Source organism: Onychostruthus taczanowskii, unplaced genomic scaffold, assembly GCF_017590055.1.
Source record: "Onychostruthus taczanowskii isolate IOZ18803 unplaced genomic scaffold, ASM1759005v1 scaffold15, whole genome shotgun sequence".
Taxonomy (NCBI): domain Eukaryota; kingdom Metazoa; phylum Chordata; class Aves; order Passeriformes; family Passeridae; genus Onychostruthus; species Onychostruthus taczanowskii.
In genome coordinates, this window is record NW_024498685.1 from 1,423,785 (window position 1) to 1,439,960 (window position 16,176).

At 38.7% G+C, this 16,176-nt stretch overlaps 1 protein-coding gene across 2 annotated transcripts in view; it reads right to left on the reverse strand.

Annotated features, from left to right (window-relative positions):
• The window catches only part of BRAF (B-Raf proto-oncogene, serine/threonine kinase), an 83,413-nt gene that overhangs the window by 49,079 nt on the left and 18,158 nt on the right, over positions 1-16,176 (reverse strand). For both annotated transcript variants that reach the window (XM_041398469.1, XM_041398470.1), the window contains exon 3: positions 6,756-7,019. In XM_041398469.1, the coding sequence (XP_041254403.1) occupies positions 6,756-7,019 (264 nt within the window). The remainder of the gene's footprint in view (positions 1-6,755; positions 7,020-16,176) is intronic.

Genomic DNA, 16,176 nt, shown 5'->3' on the forward strand with positions numbered 1-16,176 from the left:
ATTTTTGATTAGTAAAACCTAATCATGTCAAACCAGGTGTGCAATTAAAAGCAAGAAACTGGTTTATTCAGCTGCCTGAACACCCCTTCTCTGAATTTTCCTTATACTTGACAGGTGAAACTGGTAGGGCAGCTCAAATGCCTACAGAGATCCAGTGCTTACTACTCAGAAAGCTTGAGGCACAAACTCACAGCATAAACTACAGAAAGCAAGATGCAAATCTGAACTCAAAAGAAATGAATCAAGTACCAGATTTAAAAACAGAGCATTTGAAGGATCCCAGTTGTGCATGCATGATGAATTAATTTATGCTAAGAATTTACATAGAATAAAAATAGCTTATTCTTCTAGTCTTCATGACTGCAGAGAACATCACATGATTGCTTGCCTAATTAAAAGGCAGATGTACTAATAAATTAAGGTGTGACAAGAGTGAGACACTTCAGAACTGTCCCCATGCACAGCATTCTCAGTACTGTTTAGTTCCTTTAATGCTTAAACATACAAATTGTCACTTTTAAAAACTCACTCTCACATTCATATTTTGAGAACTTCCATGAACTTTCCAATATATGTCTAACTATGAGAAGAATATGAAGCATAAGAACACAAAACCAAGTGAAAAAGCTTTACTGGGCCAGATTTATGCTGAGTTTTTACACAAAGCACCTCTAATTACTCTTAAACTTCAAAATAAACCAAAACAAAGAACAACCAAAACCCACACAATATTCTATAGTTTAACATAGAAAAAAGGGCAACTTTTTTGTTACCTGACGTATTACTTTTGGTTTAGAAGCTACCATGGAAATTTTTTGACCTTGTGGTGGGTGATAACACACAATGTTTTGATCCTATCTGCAGACAACTGAAGTATTTGGAGACCACCAAGCTTTCCCAAAACATGTACAACATCTGGTGTTTTTTGTTCCTCCTTGCTTCACTGTCCCCACTCAGACCACTATAGACAGCTATAGAATTGAAACTGACCAAATCCACAGCTTGCTCATGCTGACAGAGAGATGGCACTGGAGCTGGGAGAGTATCCTTTATAAATGCAACTGGGGAGGACAGGGGAGATTCCTTACCACCCTCACTCCACTAAGAAAGCCAGAAGACATGAAGGGAACATTTTCTTTGGAACCTGGTAACGTGCAGAAGGCAGCAACAGACCACAGAGATGAAGAACAAGACCAATCACCACCTGATGCCTTTCAAATGTCCATCACTTCTTACACTTAAACACTGTTTTCCTCTAACTCTCCATGCTCCATATTATCATTTAGGAGAGCTGATTAATTTTCAGACTGTTTTTTCCCCCCACTCTAAGTACTTGACCAGAAAGCATTTCCTGGGTAATCAAAATCATTCAGGGCTGCTATTCCTCAAGTTGTATGATCTTGTTCATAAAGTACTTGAGCTCTTAGAAGCCCTCTTAGTGCAGTCTCTTCTTTCCTAGAATTCTCTCATTCTTTTTACTAGGACTTCACTACAACATCAAAAACATCCTAATATTGTTCCTCTGCAGAGTCATAACCAGTTTTAGCTACTTGTTTTTATACCAGGTCTCGTGTTAAATGCCTTTTCTCAGAAGCCCTTATTTCACTTAGAATAAAGTAGCATGTGGCAGATTGAAAGACCAACACAGAACACGATTACTCATGCTCCACATAACCACACTCAAGGAATTCTAACCACAAAACAAAAATTTCCAGTACTCAGAGCATACATTTAATGGAGGCTGAACAGAGGGCTTCCAAACAGAAAACACTTAAACTCATAAAATTCCTGAGTAACAAATAGCTCAAATTTGGAAGACGACCCACGGAAAATATCATACATACCTGACCTATTCTTGTGCTCTCTCATTGTGACAGAGAGATACTCCAGATATGTCCACAAAATGTTTACTCCATTACACGTTTCAGAAAGTTTTCCTCCAAGAGAGAAAACCAACCTCACCTGACTGACCATGGGAGAACTGTCTAAAAATTCTTCCTACTGCCTTAAGGTCTACAGTGGGCAAGCAATCTAATTGGAGAAATCTCTAAATAATTTCAAGTATTTTGTCAGCTTTCACAGAGCAAAAATCGGAACTGTTCTTGCAATTGGAAATGGAGGGTTTTTCCTTATCCCAAACCTACCAGTTAAAATTGATGTGCAAAAGATACTTTACCCACATCCTCAAAAATCATTCCCCCACCCCTCAAAGAAAAAAATTAGGGGAAAAAATAAAAATCACACAACTCGAAACAATCACAGAAAATGCTTAAATCTTGACCTACATGCCAATACAATATTCCTGTATTTTTATGCTAATTGCCCAAACTCCTTCAGTTCATTTTAAACTTTTTCAGTGTCTTCTTCCTCTTACATAAACCTGAAGTTATCCTATTTGTCCCGTACCTCTGCATCAGTTGACAATCACCATTCTCCTTGAATTACTGTCGTGTCTCAACAACCAGGTATGTGTCTACTTCTGTTCATCTGCATGAGCACTGTCTTATGTCTCTTTTTTTTCCTCTGCATGCACATTCAATCATACAACTTGGAAAAAAAAAATCCTAATCCACACCACAACTAAGAATGCCCAAGGCTGTGTTCCCTGTCAGTTCCATGCATTCTTTCAGAAATCTCACCAGTAAGTATCAATTATTTCCATTCGAGACTACCTCCCTTCCACCAAAACCAAATCTTAGCATGTAACATAATTTCTCAGACTTCTGGCAACCAGCAGGAGATCAGAGTTTTTATACTTTCCTTCCACCTCCAAAAGCTCTCCCTTAATTAGCAGATTTGTTACTAGGCACACCACAGACATTCAGATTCCTAACCCAAACAAGCTTGAAACTAGTATTTCCCAAAATTCTGCCACTGCTTGGATAAGCCTCATCAACTTGTTCTACAAAACAGCTTTTCATCTCAGGAAGACTTGCACCATCTTCTATTTTTATGATTTCGGCATCCTTCTCTCTGGCCTAGAACAAAATGAACAGACCCACCTGCAGACTTATCTGAGCGACATTTGTGTGGAATGCTTCTCCAAAGGATGTGTGACTTGCCAGCTGAACAAAGCCAGTAAGGAAAGAAGTACATGTTTTCCTCTCTGCATTATAGAGGATAAAATTACCCCAGTACAGAGAAGAAAAAACAATCTGTTGTTTCTTCTAGGAAGTTGTTCACAGAACGAAACTTCTCTTCATCCCTTTCCAGGACCACGACAAGGAAAACAATCTTTTATTTCTGACACTACTTATTCACTGATTCCCCTCCAGCTAACCAAGCCAACTATTTGGTTTTGCTTTAAAAAAAAAAGTTACTTTTGAACCCTGTCCTGTAGCCAGATGAATCAAAATGCTGACTTCAAATGATCAGCAGCAGTAGGCTCTGTCTGACACAGACCCGTCAGGCTTTCAAACAAGCACCTTCACACCTTAGGGAAAGGGTTTGTCTAACCTCTGCCTTATCATGACACACACAAAGAAACTTCCCCTTAGCACCACAATTACTTACACTGAACACCATGGTCTCATTTCTTTGCACTCCACCAGTTTCCTTAAATTATATTTTGAACTGGAGTCAGCTCCAACAGATGTATTTACTTGATCCTCAACGAACAATAACACGTAGAGAACTCTCAACTAACAAGGCAGTTGCTAGTCAAAAATGTAAGATATGCAAGCAACGCCCCCAATTTCCTGCATTTTTAGCAGCTCTAAACAAATAGCAGAAGGCTGTTGTAGTACTTGGGGCTGCTTCAGAGTGATCAAAGAAAAATAACAAGGTTGGCTCTCCATTACCAACTCAATTCCATTCACTTTGTTTAAGAAATGTCACGGCATTCCCAGACAAAAATAGACTCCTTAGGGTCTGACAACATTTCTCCCCTCCTGAAGTGAATTAGAAATAGAGACTGAAATTATTGTTATGATATTAACAAGATTTTCTTTCAGAAGTAGATATTAATTGAAAGCAATTTAGGTTGAGGTGGGGAGGAGACTGGTGTGACACTGCAACTTTAACACTATCTCTCCCAGCCACCTGCTTGATTGTAGAACACATCAGCCTTGCTTTAACAGCCATATGAAATGGGAACTAGGGCAAGGCGAAGGCTCTAATGGCAGGTACCACATATTTTCACAAGGAAGCTCCTTCCTGCTTCAACCCATCACAAGCCACCCTGTATACCTTAGCATCCTGAATTAACAACCCAGCTACATAAGCAAATGGCTCAGTTAATGGGCACAAGTGAGACACAACCAGTCTGCTTTAAAAGCCAAAGGTTATAAAGGAAGACAAACATGTGCAACACTTCTCAATCCACTGAGAGAATAAAGGAAGCAGTCTCAGTGTTCACTGAAAAATGCTGGATGCCTTTTTAGGTTAGTGACCGATCATCTGACTGCTGGCTATTAAAACTGCACTGTGGATCACAGAATCTTATATTGTGACATCCAAAACTGCACACAGTTCTCAAGGTGAAGCCACACTTGAGTAGAGGAGGAGAATCACCGCTTCCAACTAATTAGTGATGCTGTGCTTGATGCACCCTAGGATTCAGTGAGCTGCTGCAGTTCCTTCTGGATTGTGATTGCTCCTGGCATTTCCTTAGTTTCCAACAGATATATGTAGGACCAATAAATACTGAAAACAAAGGAATTACATTAAGAGCCACCATACAAGAATTTCCTAACTTTCTCAATAAAATGTTCACTGGTTCAAGTTTCAGAGAAATGAACTTCAGCTAACAAGGCCAATAACCCCTACACTCAAGAGCTCCTATAAGCACCATTTCTCAACTCTAAACCAGAGATACTTTACTAGTATACAAAAAGAAAATAAGAAAACTAAGTTCAACTTAGTAACACAACTTGATCCAAGCAGTGTGTAAAACTGAAATAAAAAGAACCAAAGCAAGCTGGAAATTAGCTGCAGAGCTGGACCTGTAAGGCAAATAGTGTTAATCCTTCACTAGAAAGCTGGGGACAGAAGCAAGAGCCTCTCCCTGACTACACCCAAGTTAAACCATGCTTGCCTCCCATAGCCCAGAAAGAGCATCTAGTGCTGCAAAAAACAAAACAGAATTGAGGAGGAGGTAAAAAGGGAGAGACAAAGAAGCAGAACAAGAGTATGGCAGATGAGGCAGAAGGAATAAGAGTAAAATTACACTATGTGGGTTAGAGGACAGGAGAACACAGAGACAAAATAGCTAATACACAGAACAGTGCAGGAAGTGATGTGCTGCGATCCTTTACAGCAAAGAAATAAAACCAACTTATGACCCCCATGAGAGGGGCTGCAAATAGCCAGACAGGGTGGGACAGAACACATGAAGAAACCAGACTCCCTCCAAAATCCAGGACCTTCTCTCCAGACTTCACTCTGTGAGTAGTACTGCGTGCTTACTTTCCTCAACAGGCAGACAACGGAATCACCTGGCTTTACACTGTACATTCTGGACAGTGGTCACAGGCTACATTAAACTCCCACTCTCTAAGTCAAAACCCAAATATTACTTTCCATCTTCAGCAATATCTTGAACAACTAAGCAATACTAAACAAAAAAAAAAAAAAAAAAAAAAAAAAAAAAAAAAAAAATTAAGCAATACTAAAAAAAAAAAAAAAAAAAAAAGTCAGGTGAAAACAACTGCCCTCCAATGCTGTTTCCATCTCAAGTCTTTTGCTCAGTGAGGTGGGGAAGGGTGAGGACATGGTCCAACACCCAGAACTACTCAGTTGATTTTTTCTTCTTTTTACCAGCAACTCAAATTCAACAGACAGTAACAATCCAGAGATAGCTGACACCTGACTTGACTGCTGCAAAATGTCCTGGTTTGACATGGACAATTTTTGTCCATTCATTTCCCACCTTCTCTGGAAACACTGCTCCCCTGCTAAATTTGGATTATGTACCACCTTGCAAAAGAGAGCCTAAACTATGTCTTGTCACTAATTTCATGTACGACAGTCTGGAGTGTATTGTTCTAAAGGACATATCAAGGCTCTTCAGTTGGCAGCTCTAAACGGATCAAAAAAATCCCTTCTCTAGCAGCAAAAAGTGAACTACTCTTCCATGACATCAGAAATCTGTAACTGTAACACTGATAAACACCAGGTTTCAAGCAGTTTGTGGGCAACACTTCTTGAGCCCTCTAACTGCAACTATGTCCCTCCCCTAATCAGTTCTCTACACAAGACCTGAAAGGATCACCATGGTCTCCACACAAACGCTCACCACGGTGAGTGGGCAGGAAAAAACAGAATTAAAAAAAAACAAAGAAATGCTGCATAGCCTAAGTTGCAAGAGGCTGGTTCTTGCTCTAAAGCATTCAATGCTTCTAGTAACTCTGACAACATAGAAAACACTTCCTCCATCTTGTCCTGTTAAACTAATCAATAGTTTTGTGTAAAGACAAGAAATAGAGCTTATTGTCCCTTTCTAACTACTGTAAAATGGTAAAATACTATTTATCCAATAAAACTGACTGGAGAAAATATTTCTTGAGGTATCTTCATAGTTACAAAACTCCTGAAAGTTCTGTATTCTATATTATTGCTATAATGAACTTTTTTGAGTTAATCCTGCCAAAAACATTCAACAGATCAAAACAACAGAGTGCAGCAGAGCACTGTGATCGTGATACTTCTGACCTCCACCCAGGTATATTTCAGCTCTGAAATTAACTTTTGTATACAGAGGGAGAGAGATACAGGAAATATTGAGGTTACAAGTATGTGAATAGAAACTGACTCACCACAGTCCTTTGCTTGTTGGGCAGGAAGACTCTAACAATGGGCTTCTGTGGAGACTTAGGGTTATTCCGTGACATATCAGCAGGGTTTTGATACACTGAAAGGGATGAAGGTGCTACAGAGAGGCTAGAGGAGGAAGATGATGCAACTGTGTCTGTTGAAGCTGAACTGGAGACAGAGAAATCAGTTCCATTCCCCATGGATTCCAGTAACTGCTGTTCTCTCTGCTGTAGAGCATCAAGCTTGCTGGTGTACTCTTCATAGGCCTGTGAAGGAACAGCAGATGTTTTAATCATGTAGTAGCCTCAGACAAAACCAGAAATGCAAATTCTGATGAAACGTGAAACAAAACACTTCCTAAACTAATACAAATTTCCAAAGAATATGAACAAAGTGGTCAGGTCAAATTTTTCAGGATACAATGAAGAACATCATGTTAAACCTTCTGAACCATCAAGTAATGTTTTAATACATTAAATTAAGAAAAGGATAGCAGAAATCCTAAGTTAGTGTTTCCAAGCACCTGCACTGAAGATTCCAATTCACAACCACTTAAAAAAAGACTGAAGTCTGAGCTGAATTACTGAGCTCCAGATAAATTTATCATTCTGTTGGAATGACAGTTAAATACTTCTAATGCAATAATTAAGAGAAAGCTCAAATCTGCTTTTTAGGATCCGTATCTGATTCCTCACTGTTCACTATCCTTCACCTCTGGCACTATCCTTTCATATCAAATAGTACAAAAAATGTTTTTCTGTTAGAACACAACAAAGTTTGCCCATTTCAAAGCCATCCATAAACATATAAGTGATACTTGGAAAGTTTTTTAACATTTTTTCAGCATGTTTACACAAAACTTGATGTTTAAGATCAAGTTTCTTAAACAAACAAAAACATCAATAATATTAAATTTGCCCATTAAGTCTTTATGAAATGTAGTCAAACTAAACATTACTGCCAAGATGTATAAAACAAATATATAATAGGTATATATTTTTCTTTAAAGTGTGTTATGCACAACTTTGCAACAAGAAAATTCTGATTGATATCAAATACTAGAACAATTTCTTCAGTATATAAATTAGCAGAGTATCTTCAAAAACCTGAATCAGTTAAGCAACATGTGTTTCACACTACAGAAGCATGTCATTGTTAACTGACATATTTAGACCTTGTTTAGACCTTTACAGAAAAGAATAAACAAAAATCTTCCAAACCTAACATGCAAGCAGTAGGGAATGGAATTTCCTAATTTCTCTACAGCAAGAGCAAGATCCATACCAACATGCATAAATTCTTCAGTGATATTTTCCAGTACATTTACACAAAAGAAAAATACTTTCGGGTTCTGTTGTTGTTTTTTTTTTTTGTTTTAATTGCTTATTTTACTTGCTTTCCTACTTTTTTGTTTATAACTGTTGCTAATTAAAGTTGCAGGAGAATTGAATTGACCAAATAGTCTGCAGCATCTACATGTGGAAAAAGATAAATAAAGAGAAAAAACAACCAACATTTAGTAGTGCACCCACAAGTACTACTTTTTATTAGGAATTTATTTCTCCAGGTTATATGTGCAGGCTCACCTGATCCAAACTGCTCTTGCTGTATAAACAGTGGTTCATCCCTCCCTTTTTAAGAAAGCTTAGCATCCTCCCAGGATGGAAGTGAACATCACAGTTGCAAATTCTAAATGTTATGGGTACCACTTCTGATAAACATACGTTAGTTGCAAGAAACTGAGAATTATTTATTATATTTTTTAAAAACTGAGTGGAATTTATTTCTCCAGGTTATATGTGCAGGCTCACCTGATCCAAACTGCTCTTGCTGTATAAACAGTGGTTCATCCCTCCCTTTTTAAGAAAGCTTAGCATCCTCCCAGGATGGAAGTGAACATCACAGTTGCAAATTCTAAATGTTATGGGTACCACTTCTGATAAACATACGTTAGTTGCAAGAAACTGAGAATTATTTATTATATTTTTTAAAAACTGAAGATGTCTAGCACTTCACAAATAGACCCCCAACTCTGAGACTTGAAGCCAAAACATCTTCACTCTAACCCAACTGTATTGTGAAAAGTAAATTGAAAGATTACCCAACCATAAATAATGGCATTTTTTGGCTGTACAGTAACACGTGTCTCTCCTACTTCCAGGATCAACTTTGCATGGAAACTTGAGTAAAAGCTCCATGTGTCAAGAATTATTTTCAATAAACAAAAATTAGGAAACAAACTGTTACCATTTCACCAATACTGTTCTAAATACTTACTTCCCTTTCTCATGAACATTGCAAAATATTGTTCAAACACACACAACATTACATTGCTTCCGGACACTCATGGGTTTAGTTCCTTCACAAAATTACACAACTTTCAAAATATTCAATCCTACAATGTTTACATTGGCAGCTTAATCTGTCACTAATGCAAACCAAAGTCAAATGATTTATCTTAAGAGAATAAACAATGAGTATGGAAGGCTGGGAGCTGCAGCTGGCTTTGGGTTCTATACCACTGATTTCTGCAAAAAGCTCTGTATTTTTTCTGAGAACAAAAGCTCTCAAGTACCACACAGTTATTCGGTGTCATAGCAGAAGATCCCACAGTAAAACAAAGGAACTAGAAATGCATTGCTACACTTTAAAAACATTTTTCTCTTTTTAAAAGAATTCTTCTTATACGAAGGAGCTACAGTAGATGCAGCAGAAACAGAATATCTCCAATAAAATTTCATTTCACTAAGGTTAAGTACTTTGGGGAAACAAAGTTTCATCTGATGATTAACACCAATAGACCTTACAAAGACAACAGCACCAAGTCAAGACAGAAATATTCTACAGAGTTAAATTCAAAGATAGTTACATCAGCAAAGCTGACCTATGGCAAGTATTTCTAGCTAAAAGAAAGATCATGTTGCAGATTTGCCTATCAACTACTAAACTGTGGCAGCAGCACAGCCACTTCAGCAGACAAGCATCAACAGCTACACAAACCTTCAAGTCCATAAAGGCTCACTGTGTCAACTATGAGGTTGGTTTCTGACCATGTTTTTGAAAAACAAACTAAAAAGATTAAAAGTAAGTCTGTATGGAATCAATAACATGAAAAATATTAAGACGAATATTCAAACAAATCATTAAATCAAGGATTCCAAAGGCATTTCAGAAGGAAGAGTACAGGTAATCTAGACTGCAATCCAATCAGTTTACATATTCCTATTACGTAAGTTATGTTCTACATAAAACTTAAATCTTGCTTGATACAGAATAAGAGAGGAAAAAAAGGGTCAGAAGATACCTGCAGAAGTCATCTAGTCCTAACACACATTTAGCACAGAAATAGTTTTCTAGTTCAATGAGGTTCCTCAGGGCCTTGCCAAAGCAAGCTTTGCAAGTCTTGGAAAGATGGAGAGCCCACAACCTCTGGGCAGCCAGTTCCAGAGCTCAAACCCCAACTCATGATGAAGAATTGTCTCTTTTGAAATTAACTGGATGCTCACTATCTGCGACATTGCCCGCTCCCCGTAAGCTGTGCAGGTCTGGGAAGAGTCTGAGTCTTTCATTATGTTGAAAGAGCCCGCAGATTCCTCCTGAAGCTTCTCTTCCCCATGCTGAACACCACCCCAAAGCAGACACGCAATTAATGACTGGATGGGTGTCTCCTCATTTGCTGCTGCAGCCCAGTGTGCAGTTTGCTGCTGGTATTGTGAGTGTGGGTCACTGACAGCTCAGACTTCTCCCAACGTGGTGTGAATTTAAAAAGTTTAGTTTCACAAAATATATATTTGAAAAGTTGAACATTAGATTAAAATCCGCACAACTTGTCTATGTGCACATAATCCTATGGCTATCAAAAATAGAACAAAAAGTGAATCTTAATTATACTGCATATCAGTATATTTTCACATCATATAATAGTCTCATATGTGTGAGAACACCTCTGATACTTCAACTAAGTAAAATGCAACACGGCCTGATAAGCTGCAAAGTCCAACTAAAGCATTACAAGATGGCATGTTTATATTCAGTGTGCACACATGCCAAAATACAACTACTCTCTTATTCTGCTGTATATAGTCTGCAGTTTTAACTGTATATACCCAGGAGCAGCAGCCTTCAAGTTACTTCTTAAATGTTGCAACCTACTGACAAAATCAAAACTGACCTCAGAATTCAACAGAATCTGAGAGATGTTACGTAGATGTGCCAAAAGAGTTCTGTTGATGAGGACAAAGGATTTTCTCAAAAATATGCATTTCTTTTCTTACATATCATTTATATTATATTTGAAATTTGTTTTCTTGGGCCATGACTAGGCTATACATAGTAGTGAAATCATCAAAGGAAATAAAAAGCAACTAATCATTTTTTCTTTTAAATTAATCTGTGAGAAACCCAAGTGGCAAGATATGATTTCTTCTTCTTTCTGCCCCCTACTACATCTGGGTAGAACACCAGTCCAAACTCAAGCAGGTAACTGTTTTTGCCATGCCCTCTCTCTTCCTCAATCAAGTTTAGGTAATATACACATATTCCAAGACTCAAAAGCCTAGACTACAGGTTCTGGTCTTTGAAACTGAGATTGTGTTTCTATTTAAAAGATGTCTGACCTTTTAGGCTGTTGATCAAACGCAAATCCCACTAAGTTAAATGGGAGCTGAAGATAGACAGTAACATACGTCAACGATTTCTTCATTTAGTAAGACTCCTAAATCTGTACTTAGTCTAACTTTAGACACTCCAGATTTGGTCCAACATATTTGAACAGCATCTGTTAGGAGCCTGGTAAAAGCTAATCTGAAATTCCCCAGAGGGCCACCAGGTTTCCCAGTGTCTATATGCATTGTTAGCATTTTCCTGGAATCCCACAGTCTGGAACAACCTGAGATTCATCACCAAGATCTATTTTAGACTGTATTTGCATGCTGTTGCAATAAGCATACTTCAGATCAGCAAAGAGGTAATGTTCTTTAATAAACTAATTTGACCTCCTGCATGGATTCTTCAGATGTACAGGAACAAGAAATTAAATACTCTCCTGATGTTCAATAGCCAAACTCTCAGAACTGAGAACAGCAATGCCTCTGAATAAAACACATTCAGGCAAAGAGAAAGCCAAGAAAAAAATGAAAATCACAGTAGCTAGGGGCAAACATACCTCTACCCCCACAATTCTCATTTTAAATTGCTTCCAAGAGTAGGAGTAAGAAAGAGAATGATTCCTTCAAGACAGTATTAGAAAGCTGACCGAGTTCTAAAACTTATTTTGATAGCACTGTAATTCTATACATTTGCATACTGTTTCATTTTGTGTGGAGTCCAAATTCAAAAAACCAAACCAAACCAAAGAAACCCCAACAGACCAGGCAGCACAGTCTTGGACTGTTAACTGAAGCAACCAACAGGTCCAGAATGCAACCCCATCCCAGACAACAATTTACACACAAATGGGCCAATACTGTTTCAGTTCTTCCAGGTAAGTAAGGTAGGTAATACTGTACACATGACTATGGGGCAAAAAGGACATACAAGAGCTGGGAAGTTTAAATAGGTAAGGTCTCCTTGAACAGTCATTAAGAGTCTACAAAAGCTAACAAATCTGATTAAATCATTTAAGCATGATCCCTCCCTTCTAAGTTTGAGCTGAGTGCTTTTGGCCAGCCTGGGTCTGTGCAACCCGTTCCATTTGTTACCAATATGCAGACCTTTACTCCCCCTAATTCAGCTTATCCTTTTCAGCAGTACTTTGTGGGTAGAGACAAAAGAAATATAATTTTTTATGCATGTTCTAAAGAATACACAGCTGCATATTTTAACCGTTTTTGTTAAGTGAATCCCAGGTTTTTCCAGTATCATAATAGCAGACTTCTTTGCAGTAAATATTTCCAATATTTACAATGCTTAGACAAACCCTTAGGAAAAGGGTTTTTCCATGGTGAGTCACAAACTATGTATTTTGGGAAACAGCACTTCAAGGACTGATATAACGCAGTAAGAAATTATGTGGGAAGACAAAAGTCATTGATGTTTTCAGCTACTAAAATACAGAGTGCTTCCAAAAAGTGTGGTAAAACCTACTGAGAAGCTCCTGCAGCCTCTTTTCCAGGAGAAAATATAAATAAAATTAGTATGTCTATATCTACTGAGTCAAGCAGTTATTTCAAATATTTGGAGCACGTCTCCTATAAAGACAGGGCGAGAGAGTTGGGGTTCTTCAGCTTGGAGAAGGCCCCAGGTAGACCTTGCAGCACTTACAGGAAAACTGGAGGGGGGCTTTTTACATGGGCATGTAGTGACAGAACAAGGGGGAATGGCTTTAAATTGAAACAGGGTGTGTTTAGATTACATATTAGGAGGAAATTGTGAGGACTTGTTCTATCACATGGAACAGGTTGCCCAGAGAAACTGAGGACACCTCATCCCTGTTCTAGAGGTTAGGCTAGATGGGGCTTTGAGCAGGCTGGTCTACTGAAAGGGTTCCAGCCCATGCCAGGGAGGTTGGAACCTGATGATCTTTAGGGTTGCTTCCAACCCAAACCATTCTGTGGTGTGACAGTGATTTCCAGGAGTCTGTTTGAGCTGAGGTCACACACAGCAAATGGGAAAAGTTAAAAGACAAGATTATATAAGAAGGAAATTTGCCTACAAGCCATTTTTGGATTTTAATACTGTCATTGCTTACTAGGTTTATTCTTTCTTCCAGACAGAACAAACAGAAAAGCTTTTCTTACCATCACATTAGAGAACACTGACAAGATTCCCAAAGCTATTACTAGTTATAATGATTAGAAGAAAATTCTGTGGTTAATGACAAATGTTCTTTTCTTTCTTCTGTACATTTTGTTTCCTCCCCCTGTACCTTAGACACAGAAGTCACTCTGCAGCTTTGGTCTCCCTCCTGAGCCCTAATTTTCCTGTCCAGGGAGGACCAGGGCATGCAACTTGCTGCCCTCCAGCTTCACACTATGTTTTCCACCCAGGCTTCCACGCTCTGCTCTATTCCCCCTGCTGCACACTGACCTTCATAAGACCATCACTGAGGAGTGATGGATCAAGGCAGGGAGATACCCCTGAATTTGAGTATCCCTTCTTGCAGGAATAATAAATATATCCTGAATTCAACACAGCACAAGTCAATCACTTTCAATATTTCAAGAAAAGCATTCTCTTTTGTCTTTCGTAGTCAGTTGATGAAACCTGAAATGATGGCTGCAACAACAGCTGTCAGTTTTAAAGTTCTTTTGATGTAAAATGCATTGACACCCTCTCCTGAATTTGGGAAAAAAATTAAATCTGAGAAGGGTGAAAACTTTGTCTTCACTCTCAGATGAATACAGAAACAAAAGCTTCTATTTCTTGAGCAACAGTAACTAAGGTATAAATTACTTTTTGTTTTTACATGAGATGTATGTTGTATAGTCAATGCACAAATAATTGTATTATAACCTTTGAATGCTCAATTTTCAGATTAATTTTCTTGTTGAATTCTTCATTTTCTCACAAGCTTCTGCTCCCCCCAAACCCTCCTTTCACTTTTAATTGAAAAGGCAATGTTGTCACCTGGTTCAACCACAACTTCACTTGACAGGTCTTCAGAGGCAGCTCCAACACAGGCCAGGAGCCAGTGTACAGGGTGCTGCAATTTCTGTGAACACAAGCAGGTAGTGAGAAGTAGTACATTAAAGATGTAAAGCGAGGCAGGAGTACAAAAGAACCAAACAATCTATGATACTGAAAATCTACACACTGGAAGAGGGATGGCTTGCTGTCAAACTTGTCAGAAGAATAAAAATAGCCATGGTTTTGCAAGAAGCATTACAATAAAACTAGATGTTTACATCCAGTGAAAGGCAATATGGGTGTAAGCAAAAGCATTCATTTGCAGATGCTTACCTAGCATTTAGTTTTGGCTAATTTAGACTTTTGCTAAAAGAAGACAACATGCTTGGTGATAGCAACCTCAAGAGATGATCAAGAGACACAATCTACTCTCTTAAGAAGTCTTTAAGAGTCACTCACATTTTATGGAAGATGCAAAGAGGTCAGAGCAGGAGAAGAATTTTAATCAATACAGGCTGAGGGATGAAGGGATTGAGAACAACCCTGCAGAACTGGTACTGCTGAATGGAAAGTTGGACATGAGCTGGCACTCACTACTCAGAAAGCCAACCATATCTTGGGCTGCATCAAAATCACCTCCCTTGAACTGCATGGCCAGCAGCCCCTCTTCTGACACCCCACTCGAATGCTGCATTCAGCTGTGGGCTCCCAATGTAAGAGGACATGGACCAGTTGGAGAGGGTACAAAGCAAGGTGACAAAGATGATGAGAGGGCTGGTGCACCTCTCCTATGAAGACATGCTGAGAGAGCTGCCATTGTTCAGCCTGTAATAGTTAAAAGACCTTTTGATATTTAAAGTGATCTATCAGAAAGATGAGGACAGACTTTTTAGTAGGGCCTGCTGTTACAGGACAAGGGCTGATGGTTGTAAACTAAAAGAGGGTATATCCAGACTAGACACAAGAAAGAAAACTTTTATGATGAGGGTGGTAAAACACTGGCACAGTTGTCCAAGAGGTGGTGGATGCCCCACCCCTGGAAACATTCAAGGCCAAGTTGGATGGGGCTCTGAGCAACCTGCAGGTGGGGTTAAACTGGACAACCTTTAAAGATCCTTTCCAACCTAACCCACTCTATGAATCTAAGGCAACAAAAGGAAGGGTGATGCAGTTCAAGTAACATACTACCAAAATTATTCATACAGATTGTGGGTAAAAGCAGGACTATATTACAGCCAGAAATAAGTCTTTGGCAAAGCAATAAAAATAGATCAGAAGATGATGGATGGAATCTAAGTTCCACTACCTTCCCAGCCAAGCATTTTGGTGAGACTACACAGACCACTTCCAGACCTACTCACAGACTACAGGTAAGAGCTTAAGGGGAGAGAAGAGCCCTCCACAGAAGACAGTGATGACACCCTGGTACAGAACTTGAGCCTCAGACCCAATATCACACACTAACTCTGTACATGGGAAGTTTGCTATTTCTAACACATCAGACAGACATATTTTTATTTGTATCAAAACCACTATGTTTTCTTAGTTCTGCATTTCCTAGAGGCAAACATGTTCTTTCACACTTTATCACACTACATTCAAAACTTTTTACATATAGCTTTGTTCTTCTGTACTGCAACCAGAGTTTTTCTGGCCCTTTCTCTGACAAGTGATGGAATACAGGAAGTCAAAACATGAGCTATAGCAGTGACAGGTTAGATTCAGATAAATTGTTGCCAAGTAAATTCTGAGAAAAGAAAGCAAGCCCCGTCTTGACCAAGCCAAAAGGTGGGAAAGGCACAGAAAGGACACACTAGACAACTGCTGAAATTAACTGAAATTAACAGTCAAATGTAG